We start from the raw sequence: 27,712 nt of genomic DNA on the forward strand, positions 1-27,712 counted from the left end.
ATATCTGATGACCACGAGAAGACGACAAACTGTATTTTACACCAATTATTTACATGGATTGATAGGATTGGTGGATGAACAGGTATTAAACAGTTCAGATCAGTGGATGGTTTTGGTCGGTGATGGATGTTGGGGAATTTTCTTGTCGGTGTAACAGCCTTTAGAGTCTTTAGTCATGAGGCTGTATTTCTGACTTTATGCATGATGTTTAGCAGGTAAAATGTCAATCATCTTAACCTTATAAGTGACATAAATCTCATGGCGTTCTCTTGGCCTTAAATGTAACACATTTAGTTTGTGATTCTGCTCTTCAATGAAGCAGATGTTGACAGTTACGGAGATAAAAAATGCTGTTTTTTGCATCTGGGCCTGAATATAACTTGCAGGTTTTCTAAGTCTTCAACGTACATCACGGCGTTGGTCACAGTCCGGTCACTGTTCAGCAGGACGGCCACAAAGCAGCTCTGTCCGTCAGGTACAAAACTCCTCTCATTCCCTGACATTTCCTCATCCTCCTCTTCCTCGTCTGCTTACATCCTCTGGTCTGTCCTCTCATTACGGCCAACACTCACGGGCCCATTTACAGAGTCGGACCGGGTGTAGTGGAGGAAAGACTCTTAAGCCAGTAATTTGACACAAACAAGGAGCTCATACACGCCAGTCAGGGATCGGAGAGTGTGGACGGAGAGGTAACGAGCGAGAGCACAGACGACATACAGAGGGAAAAAGGACAGGAGAGGGAGAGTAATAAACAGTAAATCAGAGCAGTAAAAAGGCTGATTTACCTGGTCCTCCATGAGCAGGATGAGCCGTGTCACCACAATGTTGACTGCATTCCCCAGGCTAGAATCCTGGAACAGTTTGGCAACCTGACCTCCAGGGAAACAAGAAAAGACCAGTCTTAAAAACAGCTGATACACCGGTAGAGCACATGACACAAGAGCAAAAGCACAAACTTAGGTTTAGGTTAGTTTATTTCAGACATAATACAAAACATATGGAGCAAAAATAAAAATAACAATAAACAATACACAAATCAAAAAATCAAACAATAGAAAAATAATAATAATAATGATAAACAATACACAAAAAATCAAATAACAGAAAAAAAAGAACAACTGTTGAGAAGGAAGAAGCCAGTGCTTCTCCACTCCTCAGACTGTTAGTGCTGAGTCAGTTGATATACAACATAAGATTGTGATTGTCTAGAAACACACCCCTACCAACTTGGATCGAGTGTTGTTTTACCAAGAGACCAGTCTTCACCCGTACAGACCCAGTGCTACTTTTGTGGCAAGTACAAACATAATCCCCCTTGGCCAAATATAGTGTCAGATTCTGTTGGAAGTTACTGCCCTATAATTTAGATAAGACTGTCTCTGTGTAAAACTTATTATACACAGATTCATATTTATTGCGGGGCGGCCGTGGCTCAGGAGGTAGTGCGGGTCGTCCAATAACCGGTTCGAATCCCGCTCTGTCCTCATGTGCTGTTGTGTCCTTGGGCAAGACACTTCCTCATCCTTGCCTCCAGTGCTGCTACTCACACTGGTGTATGCATGTGTTTGAATGTACAGTGGTGGAGGAAGGGCCGCAGGTGCAAACTGTGGTTATATATACAGTTTACCACCACCAGAGTGAGAATGTGAGAGCCAATGAAAAATGGCACTTTGAGCAAGGGTTCATAGAAAAGCACTATATAAATCTGATCCATTATCATTATTATATTTGAAAGTACTCAGATATTATAACTGCACGAGGCCATTTGACCTTGAAAAAGTAGGTTCCATTTTCAGTATTCTTCTGCTCCACGCTAAAATGCATCCACACAATAAATTTGGTGCCGATATCCCTGTGTATTCTTCAGATAATGCAATTATGTCATTGAATGGACACACAAACAGATGACAAAACAATTACCATGCCCCTCAGCCAAGGGGTTAAAATTAATTTTTCTCTGTATTTAACTTTTCTTAAGTGTTTTATCCCTATTTATTCTAATATTATTCTCTGCATTTTGCATTATTAAGTGAAAATCAGGTATTTTCCTATTTTTAATTTACTGATCATGCAGGTGTTCATAAAAGCTCAAGGTAAAGTTGAGGATTATTATGTCAGAAATAGAGGAAAATGAAGAAAAAGTGACTTTATCAGCAAAGATTTCACTAAACTGAACATAAAACAGACGTCTCCATCCACTGTCATTGATCCAACTCCATGGGTTTTACTGGTGAATCAATGTTGTAGAAGATGACAGTGTTTCCACGTTTACTACAGAGCCTCTGAACGTCCAAATATGGTCATATCTGATGACCATGAAAAGATGAATAACTGTATTTTATGCTAATTATTTACATGTATTGATAGGATTAGTGGATCAGAAGTTATTCAACATTTCAGATCGGTGGATAATTTTGTTTGCCAGGGGCTGTTTGTGTTTTCACTGCTGTCGTAACCAAATCATTTCCTGCAAAGGATCAATAAAGTATCTATCTATCTATCTATCTATCTATCTATCTATCTATCTATCTATCTATCTATCTATCTATCTATCTATCTATCTATCTATCTATCTATCTATCTATCTATCTATCTATCTATCTATCTATCTATCTATCTATCTATCTATCTATCTATCTATCTATCTTTCTTTCTTTCTTTCTTTCTTTCTTTCTTTCTTTCTTTCTTTCTTTCTTTCTTTCTTTCTTTCCAGGTTAATGTCTTGTCTGTTTGCACTAACTTCCAAATGTGCCTGTCCTTCAATCACGACTCCTGGAAACTAAAAACAGAAGTGTTCTCCGGCGGCCTCTCCGTCTTGTGCCTCAACATAGATCGCCCTTAAACTAGAACCAAACACTTTTCTGCACGGAGACTAGTCTGCGAGCCTTAAAAGAGGTGTAAAGAGCCGCATTACAAGTGTTAATGATGATTAAAGAGCTCAAACACCAACAGTAATAAAAAGACCGGAGTTAAAAACCACTAGTCGCACTAAAGCTGCACTCAGACACTTGTCATTACTGGTGTCTGGTTTGGCCTACTTTGCTCTACACCACTAAAGACACACCGTTGGTTTCTGTGATTCCGTAACACTCAGGATACAACCTGCTTTGTAACAATGGCAGCAAACCAACCCTTCATTAAATACATTCCAAATGTGTGTATGTATAGGTTTAAAGTGATTAACTGTGTGTGAAGTGATCCCGGCTGACAGGAAATATGCCCATGATGACATACGACCGAAGCATGAGCGCTAAAAAACATGTGGCTTCTACTAGGCGAAACAAAAAATGCCAACATATTTGTTGTTATTTCTCTGTAACTGTAACCGATTACCTTTAATTCGCTTAATTAAAGACCCAGTGGATAAGATTTAGGGGGATTTAAGAGGATCTAATTGCAGAAATGGGATTTAATATTCATAATCATGTTTCATTAGTGTATAATCACCTGGGAATAAGAATTACTGGGTTTTCATTATGTAAGAATGAGCTGTTTATATCTACAGAAGGAGTCTCAGTAGCTCAGAGGAATTAAAACAGGTTGTAGAAATCCACTCGATTTTTGCCAAAATGAATATAAAGATGTCTTTGCAGCACCTGGAGGGTTCAAATTCAAACTTTATGAACTATTAGGGTCCACATACACAAATAAATGAACCAAAGAGTAATAAAAGTGGGTTTAGATAAATATGAGCCCTTTAATGTGGACCAGGGTTGACTAAAAAATAGACCAAAGAAAAGAAACACAGGGTATGTTCTTTGCGGCCACTGTAGCAGAGGGTGAGGGGGGTTCATTTGGTTGCAAGATGCATTTTCACACCTATTTGTCGCTAAATATTGGACGCAAAAAATTTCAGTTTTTTTTTGTTTTTTTTTTTTTTTATACTTTGATAGCCACATTCGGTAAAGACAGATAAAATAGAAGTAACCAAATAATCCCAAATAACCAGACTGAACTGCTGAAAGCATAAAATAAGCAAAACTGTTAAAAAATGACTCACTATTAATATCACTAGTATTTCTGTTAGTATACTGCAAATGATTTGGTTCTTACAAGATAAAAAAAACAGATTAGATTTAGAAGTGTTAGGTCATTTATCTTGTTTTAAAAGATAATTTCTTAATTTGAGAGTTCATCTTTACACTATAATCTTATTTCTAGATTTAACTTAATTAAGAAATCTTGTCAAGCAAACTTATCTTGCTGCATGAACAGATAATTTCACTCATTCTGAATACCTTTTCCCTCAGATTTTGTGTTTTTATCTTGTTTTTTGACACCCCTTTTTTGCAGTGTATGGAACTAGCCATGCAACGTTAAAAAATATCACTATTTCAGTAACATTTTAAAAACTACATATTTTAACTAAATGTTTATTAAGTCACTCTCACAGTGGTGATGGAGCCTTAGGCCCACTAATAAAACTAAACTACAGTCCTTGTGTTTCCAGTATTTGGAGCTGTGTGCTGGTCAGATGTGGATGGTGTGTTTCCAGCAGTTAAATGTTCAAGTGCTTTTTATAACTGAAAATAAACTACTACGATTATGTCTGAAACTAAGAGGAGACCACTGGCTGCTTTCAACAAAAATCTAAACCCATGTGAAAATGTTCTTTCAAAAACAGAAATAAATAGAGCAATCACAAGAGGGAACTGTTCTAAAAAAGGAGCAACCATCAACAAGGAAAAACAAGAGTCACAACTGGTGTGGCCTTTCCACGGAGGTTGGAGGTTATTAAAAAAAAAAAAAAAGGAAAAAGGACTGAAGTTACAGATGTGGTTCCATTTTCTTTGGACTGGTCGGTCCCATAACCAGTAACACTTACACATTTAACACTGAGGACTGTTTTGGAACGAGCATTAGTTACTAACCAGTAAATACCAAGAACAAGAACAGGTTTATTTTCTTATACTTGATGGTAATTGTAGACTACCTACAACGATCCTGCAGCTGAAGTCAGGGCCTATTAGATCAGCTGTCTTCATCACTGTCTCATTTATCATAGGATGACTTGACTCAAGTACATGTATGGTATTTTAAGTAGAAAAATGAAGTATACCAGCTTATCCAGTAAAGTTTATTGGTGACTGAAACAATGTTCAGACCCTTTTAATTCATGTTTTATGCCTGTGATTAATGAATCTGTGTTGACTCCAGTGGAATGTGATCTTCATATCTGCACTGGGGCTGAATCTGAAAAGTACGCTTCAGTGTTATTATAGAGCTGCTAATAGCAGATTTGACCTTATTAAAATCCAGAATGTTTGTTAAACTCATGCAGTGTCACTTTGTGGATTATGTCATATATTTCCAAGAGTAATACCACAACCTACAGTCGCGGAAAAAATTATTAGACCACCCTTGTTTTCTTCAGTTTCTTGTTCATTTTAATGCCTGGTCCAACTAAAGGTCCATTTGTTTGGACAAATATAATGATAACAACAAAAACAGCTCATAGCAGTTTAATTTCAGAGCTGATATCTATCCATTTAACATGTTTTCTGGATAATAACGAAAATTATTTCAGTTCTTACATCAATATCTATGGCATTGTACTGACAAAAACAGTGCTTTTAGACATTCCATGTTTTCTTTTCTGTCTGTTTTAGTCACATGATACACACAGGAGTTAGGACTTAATTGCAGAACTATTGTTCTTGATGACTTTTGATGGTCTAATAATTTTTTCCACGACTGTATGTCCTTAATTTCAAGATGAGACCTTATCAGACTACTGTTTTATATAAAATAAAATAAAATAAAGTTCACATCTCCACTTTTGTTGGATTACATATGTAAGAAAGAAAATACATAATTAATCCACTGACTAACTTGGTTTGGGTATCCTTACATAGATTCAAATTTAGAAAAAGATACAATATATGCAAAGTAATGTTGAAACACACACACACACACATTACATAAAATAATGACATTTCATCAATAAATACAGACCTAGTTACTTAGACAATGATCAAGCATCTTAGCTGATAACAGTGCATCGTATAATCACCCGTCTGTCAATTATTACCGATAATTTATTCTATAAAAACAGACTAATTAGAAACAGTCTGTATCTCTTGCTGTTAAAGGTGGGGTAGGAGATCAGTTTGAGGAAGCTACATTTTGAAAATACACAATTCAAAAGTCCAACCCCCTTTCTTCAGACTTCCCCCTGAAGCCACGCCTCCAGAGAACCGGACTGTACTCGCAGAGGGGGGAGGGACAAATGGCAGTTGAGTTTGATAGACATATCACCATTCAATCATTTCGCTAGGCCGGTTAAAATGATTGGATGGTGTTTTTTCAGTCCTGTCTGTTCCACAGGTGACTACATTTTTTTATTTTTGTGTTAGAGCATTTAATTAATTGGTTGTAATCAGGGTGTGAAGGGGATTTCAAGCAATATAGTAAAAAAATGTTCCAGAAAAACATCTCCTACCCTACCTTTAATCTGCCTGATGAGACCAATGACCTCCATTTACAGCCACGGAAACCCTGGAAAAGTTGCTTCTTAAATGTAACATTTCCATGCTAACTGTATATCTTTTGTGTTGTAAAACTTACAATATTCATGACGGCCAGGATGTACTGCTCGATGTCCCTGCGACCATGGTAAGCCACCATCATCTTATCGGCCACCACCAGCGTCTCCACGTAGCGCTCCCGGCTCACTGAGCGCTTCAGTGGCAGCTGACCGCGGCCGACATGATGCGGCGGCGTCTTCAGAGTCCGCTGCCACCATGACGCTCCCTTCATCGGCTTCTCATCTAGAAATCAAACACAAACCAAGGACCTCAGATCGCCAACAACTGGAACACCATAACGCTTCACTGCAACAGAAGTGGCCAGCAGCACAGCTATTTTTACACCATTTATGACTGAATGAAAACAACAGAGTTTTGTCTTTTCCCTCTAAACTCTGATTCCAAACGGTTTACTACTTATACAGGGTTCGTACACATTTTTCAAAGTCAAATTCAAGCACTTTCAAGGGTCATCTTTCTTTTTTTTTTTTAAATATTTGACAGTGAACAAGACATCGTGGACAGAAAAACAACAACAACACATAAACAAAAGGAAAATCAAACAAATAAACAAACCAATAACAACAACAACGACAGAGTAATGACAAAGGGTCAAGGGTCATTTTCCACTTTTTCCAACACAGCATCTTGTTGCTTTTTTTCACTTTTTATCATGATGATGTACATTGTATTATGCTATAGACATATAAAACTTATGTGTCCTAGTAGCAAACAGTTTAAAAATGAAAGGAGATCACAAAATTTAATCTAAAAAAAAGGGAAGCCAATTGGTGTTCTTCAGTCACACTCACACTGAGCCAAAGATAAAGATAAATATGGACCTGGACTCGACCTGAGAACACCTGGTAATTTTCTTTTTTGACATAAATGTTTTTTTTCAACATGTGTCACCTCTCTATAAGTAGTTTTCACTTGTCGTCTAACCTGGAAGAGTTACAGTCACGGAAAAATAATTAGACCACCCCTTGTTTTCTTCAGTTTCTTGTTCATTTTAATACCTGGTCCAACTAAAGGTCCATTTGTTTGGACAAATATAATGAGAAGAACAAAAACAGCTCATAGTAGTTTAATTTCAGAGCTGATATCTATCCATTTAACATGTTTTCTTGATAAAAACCAAAATTATTTCAGTTCTTCCATCAGTATCTGTGTCATTATACTGACAAAAACAGTGCTTTTATTCATTCCATGTTTTCTTTTCTGTCTGTTTTAGTCACATGACACACACAGGAGTTGGGACTGGACTGTATAACTACTGTTTCTGATGACTTTTGATGGTCTAATAATTTTTTCCGCGACTTTAATATCAACTAGAAAAGTGCTTGGAGAGCACAGACCTCCACCAAGACAGACCCCCCCCACACACACACACACACACACACACACACACACACATCACCACCAAAATTTAATCATTTGTTCCTTGTGCCAGTATCAACATTTCCTGAAAATTTCATGAAAATCTGTCCATAACTTTTTGAGCTATCTTGCTAACAAACAAACAAACAAACAAACAAACACACAAACACACAAAGCAAAGTGACCACAATACCTCCTGGCAGAGGTATAAATAAATAAATAAATAAATCCCATCACAGAGTTAGAATTGGATGCACTTTCAAGCACTTAAATGGAAATTCCAGCACTTTTCAGACCTTGAAAACACAATATTAAAATTCTAGCATTTTCAAGGATTTCAAGCACCCGTACAAACCCTGCTTATAGGAAGTGAAACCTCAGCTTCAGTGTGTATCAGCATAAACTACACCCCCACCATTCTGGACACAAAATGGTCAAAAACACCACACTGCACAAACTCCAACGTATTTACCGAGAAGAAACTCATATCTGTTTCAGTCCGATGTGCATTTTAGCTAAAAATACTGATAATGATGAGCTCACTGTGGGCCTCTTTAGATGACTCTAACGCCCAAAATTGAGCTATAAAACCAGGAAAATGGGCCGCATTGCAAAGTTGGATGCTTTTTAAAATTTTATATGCCAAAGGATGGCTTCTGAACATACTTTTGCTGTTTTTCAGCAACGCCCTGTAGCACAGACTGGGTCACACCCAATCACAACTGGGATCTCAGACACAAACCACAATCTTCTGCTACTGACCGCTATGCAAATCAGGCAGGCAGACAGTTTACATCTTGTCACATCTGGTACTTACTGCTTCTCTTAAAAAACCCAAATATGTCCCCACTCACCAATGACTCCACAGGATTGGCCCTTGTACTGATGGCGAAGCGATGAGCGCTTGTAGACCACATGGGGGCGCCCCTCTGCTCTCTCCCCCTTCTCGGTCCTGGTCTCGTTATCTGGTGAGACAAGCGGTTCAATCAGGTACTCCTCTCCCCCTGCAACAATCACCCCCTGCTGCAAAAAGACAGATACAAGAAAGGAATGACTGCTACCATCACAAGTATCAAAAAGCAAAAGAAAAAAAGCAAAGGACAAAAGTTAGAGTCAATCAGAAATGAAGCAGAGGAACTGTGAGGGTTGACGTGTTGACGGGTTCGTACAACTTCTAAGTCCACTTCACATCCTGAGCTCAGTGTTAAACGCTGTTTCAGTCAATATCAGAAAGCATCACATGAGCAAAAACAAGGATTATATTCCACAGGTGGAGGTTTATTTCTACATCAGCTAAAGAAATACTTTTTATTTTTGACCATGACAGCTCATTCTACGGCAGTGGTTCCAACCTTTTTTGGCTCATGACCCCATTTTAACATCATAAACTTCTGGCGACCCCAGACATTCAAAACAGAGACTTTTTTTTTGCTAAAATTAATTTGTTTTTGATCATGTAATAGTTTGCTGAACTATGTTGCAAATAAACGTTAATTTTAGAGGACATTTAGTCTATATAATGTCTATTATTATGGACGGAGGCAGTAAATCCAGGTGTAGATTACTGCACAAAGAGAGAATTTTATTTTCCAGCCAGTCCGGCTTGTATTTACAAGGCTGACAATTAATACTGAACAAACAAGAACTCAAACTATGAATAACACTGGGTTACAAAATAATGTTTTTTGCAAGTTGTCTAGGTTTTTTCAACTGAATTCGGACCATTTTGCACCGCTAAATCCAAAAATGACATCTGTTTTTCTCAATCAGGTCAGGTTTTTTTTGCTAATTTGATTTTGAAAAATTTGATCTTCTCACAAAATATAAAAATTAATACCAAAATAAGATTGGTAAGCACACTTTATGAAACTTGTGACTTGATTCCTGTTAGGTACAATGGTGTATTCACCGCAGATGGAGCAGAATACGTCAGGCTTATTTTTGCAAGATCTTCTAGTCGAAGCCATTTCATTCACCTGTAATATTAAACTGGCAAAAGTAAAATCTTCAGAACTCGTTTATTGCAAGAAATATGAAAGAATTTTGTATCATATGATGTGAAAATTCCCATAAATGTAAACAAAAATGTTCAAAAGCCAATATGCCAACATGTTCAGAAAGTTGACCTGATTGAGCAAAATGAATGTGATTTTTGGATTCAGCACACCAAAATTATCCTAAATCAGCTCAAAAAACTGAAACAATAAATTTGTTGTTGACCAGTGTTATGAAAGAGCTGCAGCATCTGAAACTGACCACAATGAACATTTGACACAGAAACAGAACCACAGTGCTGCAGTTTCACACTCAGTTTGTCATGTCTGTTATGCATTGGGATTGTCTCTCTCAACTCACCATATGTTTTTATTAGTAAGCTTTAGTTTAGTTTTTTTTTTTTTTAATCAATTACTAGAAATTTCAGCCGCCCCCATTTGAATTCCAGGTGACCCCAGGTGGGTTCTGTTCTGTGGTGACCTATGAACACAAAACAACTATGAAGAAACAGAACCAGCAAGTTCTGTAGGTCGATTCCATTACTATGTAACTGCATTAAAACAAAAATATTTACACATATGGAGCATCATTTCATATACATGTTCCTATAAGTGGTAATGCTAAAAAAAACTCTAGTCAGTAATCTGTGCATTTGGTTAGTTATGTTGTGCTAAGGAACGTATCCCCGCTGACAATTATTTCCCCTGGCTGCAGAAGCATACTGGTCGTCCCTGCATTAAACTGTAAAACACTTACACTGACCAGTATAAACTAGGACGTGTAACTTTACATGGATACGAAAATACAACTGAAGTCGAGTTGAGTTGAGTGGTAGGTTTTAACATAACATGCTGCACACTTTTAACACCCCTCGGCCAAATACAGTGTAAGATTCTGTTGAAAGTGACTGCCCTATAATTCCCATTAGATTGCCTTGGTGTAAATTTCATGCGGAAATCTCAGTGCATTCTTCAGATAATGCGATTACGTCGTTGAAAGGACATGTCACAAGAAATTCTTGAAATAACATTTTCCAGATCTGTTGTCTAAAAATAAGTTCTTACATCTCACTGAAAAGTAACTCTTGAGGTGATTCTGTCTGATTTTAAGTGTGATGAGATATTTGGAGTAAAAATGAGAAAAATACACTCGGTAAGATTTAGATTGTTGCAGTGTGCCTTGATTATTATAACACACTCTGAGCAGCCCATCACTCTGCTGGGTCCTGCCGGTGGGGCCTCCGTTGGTGAACTTTGAACCCGTCTGCAAAGGGCTTCAGAGCAACACATTCAAGAAGACACGTGAGAACATAAAAGACACTGAGAAAAATGATAGAGCGATGTGTTGGCTGCGCTCAGAGTGTCTCCCCTCAACTCACTGCGGCTGATTTCAAAGTGGATCTAATCCCATAATAAAGTTAGTGACGCTCCCCTGGACACGCTGCTCTGACTAACAGTAATTACGTGTGCGGCTTATTAACGGTTTGTGAACACATCTAATCCTCGGCCGTGTACACAGTTGTTATTGTGGGACCTGCTGTTTGGAGTGAGAGGATACACAGATACACTGTGCTATGAATGCGGAGAAAAGCTTTGAGCCAACAAACCAGCGTTGTGCAATTAAGAATATCCAGTCAAGTGATTCAGACGGACACGCTTTGATCTGAGAGTTTAGGCCATCAACACACAGCCCCGGGATGATGTAATGTGAATGGGAGGTCAGTGCGCTCATTCACGACCATTTGGGAAACCTGTTGGATTTGAAGTAATCTCTTATTTATACTTTTATTTACATATATGTTCATAGATTACTTTTTATGTCTTATCACTGCTCTCACACAGATGTTAAGTTAAGTTAAGTTAAGATAAGATAAGATAAGATAAGATAAGATAAGATAAGATAAGATAAGATAAGATAAGATAAGATAAGATAAGATAAGATAAGATAAGATAAGATAAGATAAGATAAGATAAGATAAAGGTAAGGTAAAGGTAAAGTAAGATAAGTTAAAATAAGTTAAGATAAGACAAGTTAAGATAAGGACAGATAAGGTACATATAAGATAAGGTAAAGATAAGGTAAAGGTAAGATAAGATAAGTTAAAATAAGTTAAGATAAGACAAATTAAGTGAAGTTAAGATAAGGAAAGATATGGTAAAGATAAGACAAGATAAGATAAGGTAAAGGTAAGATAAGTTAAAATAAGTTAAGATAAGATAAGACAAGTTAAGTGAAGTTAAGATAAGGAAAGTTAAGGTACAGATAAGGAAAGATAAGGTAAAGCTAAGTTAAGTTAAGTTAAGTTAGGTTGAGTTAGTTAGTTAGTATTTACCATGGAGACAGTTAACCACACCAACATACAACAGGCAAGTACAGAGGAAAGACTGATCGAAAAACAACAAACTAGTGAAACATGAAATATAAAGAGAGAAAAATAAATCTGGTATTTATATAAATATTTACATGAATTTAGATTTAAATATTATTGACATATTTACACTGTAGATGCACATGGTATGATGGGGGGGGGGGGGGGGGTTACAGGAAACTGTTTTAAAGTCTGATGCTCTGATATTCTGCATCCTTTCCATCTGTGACACCGTTTCTGTTAAATCATCTGTTTTTGGGGGAATAAACCCATGACGACTGTGGATCTCCACATCCCAGGGTCTGTGATGCATATAACCCCTGTCCCCCTCTTCCTGTCATGTCACTGTCGTCCTTAAAAATAAAGGCACAAAATGCTCTTGTTGTTCCTCAGTTCATCTTTTTGGTCAAAACAGCGGCTCTTTTAATGATAACCACGTAAACCTGAGTGGAGCTTAAGATACCAGTACACTACATTTCCCAGACTGCCTTTGAACATGCCACGGCGCTGCAACTTCTGTACCTTCCAGAAAAATAGCAATCAGAAACAAGTCCAGTCCAGTTTATTCTGTGGCTGACCAGGTGTGCAGAGCTGGAAAAAAAGCAGGATTTGAACTGAACTGTACATTCCTCACACACGAACTTCTGCGTTTTTAAGCGAAACAACATGAATGGGTTTGAAGGAAGAGGATGAGGAGTTTCAGCCAGTTCTACCTTTAGAGTAGAAGTACTTTAGAGGAAACCTCCTGAGCAGAGCATCAGCGGTGTGTGCTGTCATGTCTGTTTGGATCCTTATTATTCGAGCAAAACGATGTCATTTTGTCTTGAATGTGATGCTTCATGTTTGTCATTGACGTTTGCTTTAGTCTTCTGCTTCGTCACCGTCTTCATGTGTTCTCAGTCGTCCCAAAAATGAAGCTGAAAAAATCTGAAAGATAATGGATCGATCTCTCGAGCCACGCCCATAGTAGGTAATCCAGACGTTCCACCTTTGATTGGGGATTATGGGTTTAAGGGATGGGCAGCTAAAGGTCTAAAAATTCTCAATTATTTGAAGGAACACACCTAAAGTCCTTTTCACAACTTCAAGAACAGTTTGATCTCCCCACAAAAGATTTTTATAGATACCTACAAATCAGACACTATATTACAAATCATAAAGAGAATGAGAGAATTAGGAGAACACCAAATGCTATAGAACAATATTTTATTGCAATTTCAGAAAAAGGATTCCTAGCGGGCAAACGTATCTCTCATCTCTATGAAAGACTCACCAGACACCTTTCAAAATACCTATGATATCAAAGAAAAATGGGAATTGGAATCAAATACTGTTATAGAAGACGAACTGTGGGACAAATTATGTAATATTAGTCATAAAGGCATCAATAGTCGGCAGTGGAGGGAATTTGACTGGAAACTCAAGACCAGATTTTTTCATACTCCTTTGGTTATATCTTATGGATCCATCTACAGCTTTATGCTGGAGAAACTGTGGTAAAACAGGTGACCGTACACACGTCTTTTGGGACTGTCCGAGCTTGTTTATATACTGGAAAAATATCAAAGAAAAAATTGAAAGAATTGTAAAAAGAGAAGTCCCTTTAAATGTTTTGTTCTATTTACTTGGAGTCATACCAGTCAATGATTTTAATGCAGAGCAGAGATATATTTGACAAATTTTACTACTGATTGCTAAAAAAATAGTAACAGTAAACTGGAAGAGTGTCAAATCACCAACGGTGATAGAATGGAAACAAAGACTGAAACAAGTGTACATTATGGAAAGAATGAGCGCATCATTACTAATGAAAATGGATCTTTTTAAGCGGAGATGGCACATGGTCCAAGACTATTTGTATAATTCAACTTTTTGGGTTGTTGACGAGAATTGCTCTTCTAAGCCCTGACATGAGGTGTTTTGTATTTACATAGATGTGTGCATATGTATACAAATATATGAATATTTCGATATTTGGCAATGTATCTATAGATGTAGTATAATATTTGTAACGATAACAATACTATGTGGTGTAATTTATTTTTTTATTCATGTCTTGTCTCAGATGTTTTGTTCTGTTTTATATTGTGCAAAAATCTAAATAAAAAGTTCAAAAAAAAAAAAAAGAAGAAGAAGCTGAAGCTCAGGAGGGATGTGGCTTTGGTGACACTGCAGATCAGGCCTTTAACTGCGTGTCTTTAAATCTTGGTTTAAAACACTCTTGTTTTCCTCGGTCTTTGACACAGCGTGAATTGCTGCTGTGTCATTTCTCCTTGTTTTTCACTGTGTTTTATGTCTTTATAAATAACTTTGGTTTGGACTGGATTTGGATTGGGATTGGATTCATAAATCAAAGTTTGTTAGTTTTTATACGTCTCTGACAGAGTGCTTCCAGAATTTCTGCAAGGATAAATTAACATTGGACGAAGAGACACACGCAAAAAAAAATACTAATAATAATTGACTGAAAAGGTGTAGCATGAAGCTGTAACTAAAAACTGTCACTTATTTTACACTCATTAAACCCTTTGTTTATATTAAAGCAAGCAGCTCTTTGGGTTAAAGCAGAGGTTCCCAAAGTGGGGTACTTGAAATTTTTTGGGAAAAATACATTAAATAAGTCATCATGTACCGAACACAAAATAAATAATGAGAAGTAATGCTGAAATATAAAACACAATGAATACATTCATGTAATATTTTTATTATCAATCATCTTGTTTAATCTTTGGTAACATTTTAAGAGCATTTCTATTTTATATTATTCAAAATGAGTTTATTTGAGTAGCTAAGTAGTTATTTTTTGTTGATGAAAGGTTCATTTATTAATCAATGACTAATTTCTTTATTTTTCTGATCAATGAAAGAGGGCACTTTCAGTTTTGCAAAATTTACTTTAAAAAATGTGTTCTTTTTTATATATTACAGTTAAATATATGTTGTTTGTTTACAAAGTTTGGAAAATATAAACAGACAGCTTTGGCACAGGAACAAAAATGCTGACACGAGAGTTGAGGGTACTCGGCTAGAAAAGTATATTTCGGGGGTACTCCACTGTAAAAAGTTTAAGAACTCGGTTATTGAAAGAAAAAGAATTTTACAAACCTTTTATATAATAATGACACATAATGATCATGCATGACTCATATTTATTCACAGCCAAAGTAAACCTTAGTATTAGAAGATGAATAAAAAAATAATTTGTACATCTAAGGAAATTAAATTGACATTTTCTGACACTTTACAGAGATTTTTCATTGAATATTTCTATAAAGTGTCAGAAAATGTTAATACAACCCTGATAGTAAGTGTGTTCTAGTCCAATGAGCATGAGGATAAATGTTCACACAAATGAATTTTGCTTGATATGCATGTGCAAGTAAAAATATACAAATGCATGAGTTTGTAAGAGCGTGGGATCTATTTTGGCTGAAAAAGAAAAACATGGAGTGGAAAAAAGGGGTTTTGAAAGTGTGCAGGATAATACGGACAGCTCCGTGTTTTTCCTCAGCCTTCTTGTGAGAGCAGCTCAGAGGGATTTGTTTGTAAATGAGAAGCTTGAACAGATTTTTAATAAATCACAAAAGCAGATGGGCTGTTGTTTTTATCCGATCCTGGAATATGAGTCAATACTCGCTCCAAGGTTAAAAGTGTCAGGTTTTTGTTTTGGTCTTTTACTCGTACATGTGGAGAACATTCACAACTTTAGTGAAACTGGAGGGTGAATTAGTTCATCTACAGCATGGACTGGTGTACTTTACATCTGGTTCCTTATCCGAGCATAAAAATAGATTAAAGAAATAAAAGCACCTTTTTAGGTCGAATCCTTCCTAAAGGCTAAAAATACCTGTTATTAAATTCCATTCGAGGACGACCACACCGGTTGGTTGAGCTTAAGATTAAAGCCGTCTTGAGCGCTCAGGGTTTGTTAAAATGTCATGCTTTGATGTTAGAATCAAGCGTTTCTGATCCTTCAGTTACTGAGTCAGCGATGCCTCCCACCCGCCGTATTAGCTCTGGATCAGACTGAGGAGTTGCGCTCTTACCAGGCCGTTACAGTTGCTCAGGGCTACTTTGCTGGAGTGCGGCTGGTCTTGAAGGTGTCCTACATAGTGGCAGTGGGGTGAGTAAGGGTGGCTCCACGCTAATCGACCCCTCTTCCAGTACTCGACCCTGAACTGGCGTGACAGCAGGCCGCCTTGGAGCGTCAGGTTCAGCAGGAAGTTGTTATACGATGTGGAAAGCTGGTAGAAGAGCTGAAACAGAAAGAGTGGAACGTCTGTAAATGGTGGTGAAGACCTGTATGATGAAATATAAAAGAAATATTGATACTCTGTTCTTTTTGCAGCGACGCAGAGGAAACAATACGTCATTTATTTTGGGATTGCACCTACACACATATATTTTGGATTGATTTAATAATTTTATAAACACAAAAATTGACTCTTCATGTAAATTGAACTTTCAACACATTTTATTTGGCCTATCACACAGTGATAAAAGAACTCCAGAAAAAAGATATATTATCGACCTTTGGATTATTTTTGCCAAATTTCACATTCATTGCTCCAAATTTGCACATCAACGTCCAAACATCACTGTTTTCAAAGCCCTTTTTTCCAATTACATGGACAATTTGAGAAACAGTATAAATTCTAAAGCAAATAAAACAAAAAAAATATGTCAAATGTATAAACTTATTCAATTTGTATAATTTCTATTTATTGCTTGAGCAATTTTTTATTTTTATTACATATTTTTATTTATTATTATTTATTTATTTTATTATTTTTATTTATTTATGTATTTTCTTTCCTAATGTTTTTACTTATATGTATTTCTCTGTGTAATGTAAAAGATTTTGTGAATTATGGAACTTTCTACCCTTGTTGTTGTATACTATTATGTATATTTACTGTTCAATGTTAATTGTTCAAAAAAAAAAAAGTCTGTAAATGGTTTTGGTTTTATATTCTAAAGAGCTTGTGTGCATTTTAACCCATAAAGAGCCAAACATCCATTACTGACCAAAAGCTTCTACTGACCTCAACTGTTTAATACCTGTTGATCCACTAATCCTATCAATCCATGTAAATAACTGTGTAAAACACAGTTCTCCATCTTTTCATGGTCATCAGATATGACCCATTTGGACGTTCAGAGGAACCGTAGTTACCGTGGAAACACCGTCATCTTCTGTAACACTGATTCACCTGTTAAATCCATGGAGTTGGATCAATGACAGTGGATGGAAACCCTTGTTTAGATGTTCTTTTATCGATATTTTTGCTGAAAAAGTCACTTTTTCTCTGTTTCGACATAATAACCCTCAACTTTAATCTGAATGTTTTTGAACATCTACATGATCAGTAAACTAAATATAGGAAAATACCAGATTTTTACAGTAAAAAATAAGAGGATGATATAATAAATGTTGATAAATCAATTAAGAAAGGTTCAATAAGATAAAACCTCCTTTTGGAACTGTCACTAAAGTCATACTGGGTCTTTCGGGGCCGCTGAATATGGTTCCACTGTTGTGTTTCCCACGGACGGTTATTGTGATGCACATGACATCAGGATCGCCACAAAGCTGTATGTTAGTTACATCTAGAGATATTTTCATATACACTTATATGTTATCGTTTTAATTTTATACATCTATAGATATTTTTTATACTTTTATACTATTGTATTGTTATTATTTCTATATTTTCTATATATCCTTTAACTTTTATACCTTTTGTGGTTGTTATTTCTGCTGGTTTTGGAATAAAGGACAAGTTGTTTGTCATTTTTAGACATGTTTTTTCACATTTTTGTACTATTTTTTTTCTCGCCTATACAAATAATTGTTTAATCGAAGAAAATAATAGCTAGAATAATTCATTACAAAAATAACACTGGTCAACAACAAATTTATTGTTTCAGTTTTTTGAGCTGGTTTAGGATCATTTTGGTGCTGAATCCAAAAATCACATTAATTTTGCTCAATCAGGTCAACTTTCTGAACTATGCTACATATTGGCTTTTGAACATTTTTGCTTACATTTATGGGCATTTTCACATCATATGATACAAAACTTTTTCATATTTCTTGGAATAAACGAGTTTTGAAGATTTTACTTTTGCCAATTTATGATGAATGTTTTTTTTAATATTACAGGTGAATGAAATGGCTTCGACTAGAAGATCTTGCAAAAATAAGCCTGACGTATTCTGCTCCATCTGCGGTGAATACACCATTGTACCTAACAGGAATCAAGTCACAAGTTTCATAAAGTGTGTTTACCAATCTGAGTTTGGTATTAAACTTGGTGACCAAGATAAAGTCACAAAAATGTCATCAATTTTGTGAGAAGATCAAATTTTTCAAAATCAAATTAGCAAAAAAACCTGACCTGATTGAGAAAAACAGATGTCATTTTTGGATTTAGCGCTGCAAAATGGTCCGAATTCAGTTGAAAAAACCTAGACAACTTGAAAAAAACCTTTTTTTGTAACCCAGTGTAACCAAAGGCTGCAGTTCTATTACCGAGTCTGGCGGTTTGTCCTCAGCGCTGCGTCGTCTTCTTCTGTGGTGCTGAGGCGTTTCTGTGGCCAGCGTTTCCCCATCAGGTCCGACTCTTACTGGGATGGCGATTTCATAATGGCCCAGACTGGACAGGAAGGCAGCTAGAGAAAGAGAAACAGAGTCGACACAAAAGCAGAGATTTAACTTAAAAACTCCAGATTTCACTTTAACTGAATTGACTCTTAATTAAAACCAGTTGAGGTCTGAGAGTTGCTTATTTTCAATAACGCTTGTGGCTTTTACACAGAGAGTAACCCAGTTGGCAGAGGCAAACTCGTAGACCTTTGGCCCGTTGCTGACAAAGCCTCCTCCCCTCCAAGAACCATGAGGCCAAAGGGATGTTGCCATAGTAACACTGAAACTGTATACTTCCTGTCTGTCCCAGTCTATACCGGGGTCTGGTGGAGATTTATTGTCCAAACACACACAGCTACAAACAGTTATTGTCAGCTAACCAGCGGGGAAAGGTCACCAGCACCGGCCCAGATTTCATCAACCCTTTGGCCTCAGTTGGCGGAGAAGAAGCCCCTTCCCACAAGAGTAAATACCCAGAGATCAGAGTTCCCTGGTACAGACTTGGAGAACTCTTTACCAGAAAAAAAAGTGCTTAGGGAGGGAGGGATAGGTCTGGCTTAAATAAACAGCCAGCTCAATTACAAACGCTGCCTTCAAACAGAACTCGTGAGGTTGTATCGGATTTTCAACATGAGAAGTTTGGCACGTTCAGGTGGTTTAAGTCATGACAACACTATTTCTGGGTGACTAATGACAAAAATGCTTATTCTCGTTTGCAAGATGGTAAATGAATCAGCGTTTTTTTTGCATTTGAGTGTCATGTTCAATTTTCTGCCCTCACTGTGTAGGTGAACAGCCATGCAGCCAGCTAAAAACACTTCCAGTAAGAGTTGAAAAAGTGGAATGTGCCGCTTTACTGGAAGTGGAGATATGAAAAACAATGGACAAATCAACAGTGGTTAGAAAATATATGGGTGCTTCTATGAAACTGGGTACATTTTGGTACCTGTCACTTTGTCAGCTTTGTAGACCCAATAATAAAAGAGAAATTTAGACAGATTTCACCCCAGGATGGACCTCATGAGGACCTCAAATAAATGCAAAAAAATCATACTCTTACTCTGAGCCATCCCAAAATGTATGATTTTTTAATATAATATTTGGGCCAAAAACAGGACCAAAATTCATTCATTCATTTTCTGAACCCGCTTTATCCTCACTAGGGTCACGGGGGTCTCCTGGAGCCTATCCCAGCTACTTACAGGTGAAGGCGGGGTTCACCCTGGACATGTGACCAGTTCATCACAGACTGAACATATAGAGATTAACCTATCAGTGCATGTGTTTGGATGGTGGGAGGAGCCAGAGGACCAGAGAGAACCCACAAAAACACGGGGAGAACATGTAAACTCCACACAGAAGGGTCCCACCCCCATGGACTGGTGTTGGAATCGAACCCAGGACCTTCTGTCTGTGAGGCACCAGTGCTAACCACTGCACCAACACAGGACCCAAACTGCGACATGAAAAACTACCTGGGTGTCAGTGCATTTTATCTTGAAAACATGGCTTGAAAAGGTCTTATGTACCACTATAAATAAAAACACTGTGTTAAATTTGATGATTCTAGTGGTTTTTCTAATCCAGACATGTGGGTTTTTCATGAATCTCAGTCTCATTCCAGGTTTTGTGTGTAGCCCATCGTGTCCACTTGCGTTACATGCAGAACCTGCCCATTTAAACGCATATAAATTGCAAATGATTTTGCAACAGTGGTCATTTTTGTCAAACACTCTGCCTTGAATAATTAAATTCCCCAAATGTACCTGTGAGAGCAGAAAAAGATATTCAAAAAAATGGTAGCATGTAATTTTTGTGTCCCTTTTATCGTGTTACACACAGATTTTTGTATTAAATGTAATGTAAAATAATATAAAAATGTGTTTTATCTGAAAAATACTTTCTCTTTTATCTCAGTAAATATTTATTTTTAAAATAGACTCAAAATGCTTCTAAACTTGTTTCATAACATTAGTCTACATCTGGTTTGAATTTTTAGCCCCATGTCCTGTTTTTAGGACCAGTTAGATGGTATATATGCACATAGAGGGAATCTCATATAAGAACAAACAGGACAATGAAATGTGACATATGCGACACAGTTGTTTTCATATATTAACACTGTAGAAATGTCAAACACTCTGCCTTGCATAATTAGTTAAATTCCCAAAATATATCTGTGAAAGAATAAAAAGATATTTGAAAAAAATTGTAGCACGTAATTTTCGTGGCCTTTCGACTGTGTGACATACAGATTTTTATATTAAATATAATGTAAAATAATATAAAATGTGTTTTATCTGAAAAACAGTTTCTCTTTTATCTCAGTAAATATTTATTTTTAAAATAGACCCAAAGTGCTTCTAAACTTGCTTCATAACATTAGTCTACATCTGGGTTGAATTTTTAGCCCCATGTCCTGTTTTTAGGACCAGTTTCATAGGAGGACCCATACATAAAAAGATTAAGACTGAGAGAATTTTTGTTTTCATATGCAACAAATTCCTATAATTATGCAACCACCTATCAGATTACACTGGGTTACAAAAAAAATGTTTTTTGCAAGTTGTCTAGGTTTTTTCAACTGAATTCGGACCATTTTGCACCGCTAAATCCAAAAATGACATCTGTTTTTCTCAGTCAGGTCAGGTTGTTTTGCTAATTTGATTTTGAAAAATTTGATCTTCTCACAAAATATAATAATTAATACCAAAATCAGATTGGTAAGCACACTTTATGAAACTTGTGACTTGATTCCTGTTAGGTACAATGGTGTATTCACCGCAGATGGAGCAGAATACGTCAGGCTTATTTTTGCAAGATCTTCTAGTCAAAGCCATTTCATTCACCTGTAATATTAAAAAAAACATTCATCATAAATTGGCAAAAGTCAAATCTTCAGAACTCGTTTATTGCAAGAAATATGAAAGAATTTTGTATCATATGATGTGAAAATGCCCATAAATGTAAGCAAAAATGTTCAAAAGCCAATATGTAGCATAGTTCAGAAAGTTGACCTGATTGAGCAAAATGAATGTGATTTTTGGATTCAGCACCAAAATGATCCTAAATCAGCTCAAAAAACTGAAACAATAAATGTGTTGTTGACCAGTGTTATCATCTACTCCAGGAGTGGCCAACCCTGGTCCTGCAGAGCCCCTATCCTGCATGTTTTAGATGGATCCCTCTTCCAACACTCCTGATTCAAATGATCAGCTGATCATCAGCTCTGCAGAAGCCTGACAACGACCGTCAGGTGTGCTGGAAGAGGGAAACATCTAAACCATGCAGGACTGTGGCTCTCCTGGACCAGGGTTTGCCACTCCTGATCTACTCTTAGTGCATATAAGCATTTCCACTTGGTCTCACATTGCCTACTAAACTTATTCAGTAGCAATATATGATCAATAATTGAACCAGCAGAACAACAGACTGCAACTGTGTGCCAGTAGTGATGTCATTTATAGTAACTTTGATGCTAATGTACGAGCATTAGCAAAAATGTGATGTTGGTCATTTTGAACTGTATTTCTGAACAAAACAAAACTGAAAAATCTTTCAAGTGTTTCGGGTTTCAGCAGCTCCCAGACAACACTTTAACCTTCAGTTTTTCTGGATTCTAACGGTTTTAACTAGCATACCGCTGCTAACTGATTTGATTTGATTTATTTATTTTGAACATGCAAAGAAACAAAATAAAACTAAACTAAACTAAACAAAATAAAACATTTCAATGGACAGAATCTATCTTCAGCTCATACAAGTCTGACTTTTGCAAAAGGAGTAGGAAGAAGTATGAACTGATTGAATCCAACCCCTCAGAGCTGTTACACCTTTAGCACTAACTTGATACAAGAATCAAACAATACTGTTTTCCTAATTTTAGCATCGAACCACAACAAATCCATAATGCAGTAACTGAATTATTCACAACAGTCTGTTCATGTCAGTGCAGTCATACAAACAGACTCAACTATTCAACCATTTTCTTCACTAATTGCAGCAGATTTATCAGTTCAACATCATCCATAAACAAACAGAACTCAGTGTCATTATTAAATACTGGACCTCTCAAGAATCATTTTTTATATCTTTTTTTAAACTGAATTATGTTTGAAATTTGTTTTATCTCCACACAGTTTATTCCACAGATGGTCATACAGAAACTTTTTAACCTAGTGCGTACTTTATGAATCTTTAAATTAAATTTTCCTTATAAATCATCACCTCCCTCTCTTTCACTAAACATTTCTTGAATATTCCCCTGCAGTCAGTTATTCTTTGCTGTATACATTATTTGAATAGTTTTGAATTCCACAATGTCAATGAGTTTTAAAGTTTTAGATAAAGGTAAAAATAGTGGATTTGTGTGTTCACCAAAACCAACATTGTGAACGATTCTTCTTGCTCTTTTTTGCAGCAGAAAAAGTCTGTAATGAACTTAATAATACATTTTATTTATAGGCACCTTTCTTGGCACTCAAGGACACCGTACAGTAAAACAGGAGAGTTAAAAACAAGCAATAAAGCAGAGTAAAAATAAAAGGCAGGTTAAAAATTTGGACAGTGCAATTGTGTTCACAAAGAGAAAGAAGTCCTAAACAGATGGGTTTTGAGTCTGGATTTGAAGAGAGGAAGTGAAGTGGTGTTTCTGAGATCGGGTGGCAAGGAGTTCCAGAGCTGGAACTTGTGTATGTATTTCCCCATCCCTCCAAACAGTCACTTAAATAAGGTCAGATCAATGAATTCTACAGAATCTGAAGTGATTTCTGATCTAATCTCCCCTTTGCTCTGGCCAGGACTGAGCTGCTTCTGGATCGTTTCTTTTGTACACGTTTTATGTGACGTTTCCAGCAAATTTTATCATCAATTATCACTCCAAGAAACTTGTTTTGATTCACTCTTTCTATATCCACACCCTCTATTTGTACCTTTACCGTATTACTTCTTTAACATTTACCAAAAAACATTAATTTCGTTTTACACAAATTTATTGACAACTTATTTTGGTCAAACCATAACTTAATTTTACTTAGCTCTGAAGTGATTATGTCCAAAAGTTGCTGCAAATCCTCACCAGTTCCCAGAATATTTGTGTCATCAGCATATAATATAAATTTAATTTGTACAGACACTTTACATATATCATTAACTGTTGCTAACTAACTAGCAAACCGTGTCATTTGCTCTTCATACAGAAGTTTAGCTTTTCTACATGCCATTTTATGTTATATCGTGCTGTTTTATGTGTATTATGTGTGTCATAAGAACTGTTGAACTTTAATTCTGGCAGAACATCTGACTGACAGTAACTGCTGGCAGTGGATGCTTCATTGTTAACATGCTAGCAAAAAAAAAAAAAAAAGTGATGGTTTCTTAACCCTTTCATGCGTAGCAGTCACTCCAGTGAACAGTTCTTCTCCAGCTGTTCTCTTGCGTATTCATGGGTTTTGTTGTTTTAGTTCCATATCAGCCAACACAGTGGACGCTTATGCATCATCCATAACACTGACATTCAGACCAGTACTGTAACTGTGCTGTTCTTGATAAACCTGATCTGCACTGACATGTTTTTGTGTAAATCAATTGTTTTTTGTAGACAAAAAGCTTTATTTTTGCATATTATCTCCATGAAGTGAGTAATAACTAGCATTAGAATATGTTAAAATGTGAGAAAACATCAGATTAGCAGCATTAAAATGTTTTTATTTCATTGTTTTCATCTCACTTTCTGATACTGGGTTTTAAACAAATGTTTCTTTACTTCAAAAATTAAATGCATGGACATTATGTAACTCCATGAAAAGAAAAAAAAACTCCATCACATTGTTTTTTTCATGCCTAAGGAGGAATAAAAACATTCAAGAAAAAAATCTTGACTAAGGTTGTCATAATTCATGCATGAAAGCGTTAAACATTCAGCTGAAAAAACTTTACATTTACAGTTTTATTTCTGTTTCATAGTTATGTTTTTCACCATCTAGTTGTTTTCTGTATTCCATTTGGTATTTGGCCCATATCATACTTAAGTTTTACCTCAAATGTTGACATGTGTTTTCAGATATTTTTTTTATCTTTATTTATTAATCTGTAAATTATTTAGTCTATAAACTTATAAAACATCTGAATGCTTTGTGCTTCGAGCTGGTTCCCATAACACATTAATTTGTCTGTTCCTGTTCTCACAAACATGAGAAGATAACCATCCAGGCGGTTTGACAATAACCTGGGCATGTGTTTGAAGCTCAGGAAATGCTCCTGTTGTGAATGAAGGAAGGGTGTTAACAAAGTAGATAGAACAACTTCAGCCACCTCCACTGAAGACATTAATGAGACCTCACACAGATTTAAATGTGCGCTAATGAAAGCCAGTAAAACAAGTAATTTGTACTTCAAATATGTGGCCCTTTATAGTAAACATGTGTAGCCATCACTGAATATTTTAACGGGAATAAAACTATGACTGTAATGACTCCATACGTTTTCGATAAGTTCAGAGGATGTGAAGTGATTTATGCCGTTCCAGCGGACGCACATGACATGAGTGTAAAGCACACAAAAAATCAGCTTGCATAGGAATATGTTAATGTGTCCTAATAGCTGAAAGATGTCGGAGCAGATGGTTATCGTAAAACAGAAACATAAAGACCTGTAACAACTCAGAAAAAAAATTCAAATAAAAAACTGAGCCATAACACTGACAGAAACCTAATGAGGTCAAACTACTCCTAAATATTTTTTCCCAAAATCTGTCACATTTATTTTGACTTGAGGTTTTTGTTTTTGTTTTTTTTTGTGTTGGATGTTTATAGATGAAGGAGAAAAGGACAAGGAAGTGTGGTAACCCGGTAAAGTTGCGAAAATTAAAAGTGAAAAGTGAAAAGCTGCAGCAAAAATTTGTGAAGAGGAAGCCAGCTGTCCACTGTTCAGCTGAAACATAAAACCCTTTAACAGACTGACAGCTTCAGAATGATGATGATGAAGATGAAGATGTGAGGAGAGGATGGACTCCTTTAGAGTCAACATGGCGGAGGGGAACAACAGCTGAAGAAAAAACACAAACAAAACAGCACTTTTCTCCAACAGAAGCTGGTCAAACACATTATGGAGATGTTTGTCACCTCTGATCTGGAGGTCTGGTCCCTTCATGGAGACCAAGAGGAGGAGTTCCAAGAGGAGAAGGAGGAACTCGGCCAAATTCTGCCTCAGATTGTTTCCTTCCTCCGTTGTGTAAACTGATTATTGGGCTTATTCCAAGTTCCTCCATGTTCCTCATATAACCTAATAAATCTGCAAGAGCACTTATACTAAAAACGATTAAAGTTTGTGATCTATTCTGGGTAAAATTTCATTTTACATTTGGTTTTTGGATATGCAATATGTAAACTGTCTGGAACTGTGGTATGGATGGATAGCCTCAACTGAACTATATCGGTTTAGTATGACAAAATGCCTGGAAACACTCAAAGGTAGATGTAAAGAAGTGGAAAAGAAGCAGATTTCTGTGATAAAGGTCAGGGGGGAAGTCCTGCCTCAGGTGGAGGACTTTAAGTATCTCGGGATCTTGTTCACAAATGAGGGTAGGATGGAGGGGGAAATCAAAAGGTGGATCGGGATGGCCTCTGCAGTGATGTGGACGCTAGGGCTGCACGATTTTGGCAAAAAATAAAATCCCGATTTTTTCCTCTAAAAACTTTGATTTTTGGGTGAAACTACAAAAGACAACAGAAGTCAGCATGTCGTTTTCATGAGCAGCCCACAATGCAAGGCACTGCTCCGACCTCAAATCTGTGATGGGATCACATGATGAACCCACAGAAGTTTTTTTTTTTCCTTCATTAAATCTTTATTGAATGAAGTAGAGTATACAAACAATGTATACAACAAGAAAATAACAGAACAAGTTTGCCAGGGGAATACACTACAATACAGCGTCCAAATCAGAGCAAATCCTGATGGTTTTTAGAGCCTTTTTGCTTCCAGATTTATCGAACAGCTTTAAATAAAGTTCAACATCTTTCAAAAAATAAATAACATTTGGTTTTGTGTTACAGAACTTACATTTGTGAATGAAAAACTTAGCAAGTAAGAGAACTACATTAATTATTAAACAAAAAATGTACGGTAGCCCGCAGGTGGGTGGCCCAGAGGCACAAGAAAGATGAAATCGATTTCACAATTTCCCTTTTTTAAAAATCGTCCTAATTAAAAAATCCAGTTTCAATTTAAAATTGATTAATTGTGCAGCCCTAGTGGACACTAAACCAGTCCTTTGTAATGGAGAGGGAGCTAAGCCGAAAGGTGAAGCTCCTGATTTACCGGTCGATCTACGCTTCGACCCTCACCTGTGATCATGAGCTCTGGTAACGACCAAAAGAACGAGGCCGTGGGTACAAGCGGCTGAAATGAGTTTCCTCTGCATGTGGGCGGGGGGGGGGGGGGCTCGGCCTTAGAGGTAGAGTGAGCAGTGCAAAAATCCAAATCTTACCAAGTGTATTTTTCTCATTTCTAGTCAAAATATCACAACACACTTAAAATAAGACATAATCACCTGAAGAGTAACTTGTAAGTGAGACATAAGAACTTATGTTTAGATAACCTTGAAAATCTTATTTCAAGAAATCTTCTCAAGATAATTTTCACTTGTTCCATTGGCAGATTTTTTTTTTTTTTTGCTTAATTCAAGCAAAAAATTTGAATTGAATTAAACAAAAAAAAAAACAAAATCTTAAGTTAAGCAAAAACATCTGCCAATGGAACAAGTGAAAATGATCTTGAGAAGATTTCTTGAAA

At 36.5% G+C, this 27,712-nt stretch overlaps 1 protein-coding gene across 1 annotated transcript in view; it reads right to left on the reverse strand.

Moving 5' to 3' along the window:
* adamts10 (ADAM metallopeptidase with thrombospondin type 1 motif, 10) overlaps positions 1-27,712 on the reverse strand; it is a 137,168-nt gene that overhangs the window by 80,528 nt on the left and 28,928 nt on the right. The window contains exons 3-7 of the mRNA XM_030133252.1: positions 18,806-18,945; positions 16,317-16,526; positions 8,762-8,930; positions 6,568-6,770; positions 786-869 (exon numbers count right to left, since the gene is read on the reverse strand). Of these exons, the coding sequence (XP_029989112.1) occupies positions 786-869; positions 6,568-6,770; positions 8,762-8,930; positions 16,317-16,526; positions 18,806-18,945 (806 nt within the window). The remainder of the gene's footprint in view (positions 1-785; positions 870-6,567; positions 6,771-8,761; positions 8,931-16,316; positions 16,527-18,805; positions 18,946-27,712) is intronic.

This window comes from Sphaeramia orbicularis, chromosome 4 (assembly GCF_902148855.1).
Source record: "Sphaeramia orbicularis chromosome 4, fSphaOr1.1, whole genome shotgun sequence".
NCBI lineage: Eukaryota > Metazoa > Chordata > Actinopteri > Kurtiformes > Apogonidae > Sphaeramia > Sphaeramia orbicularis.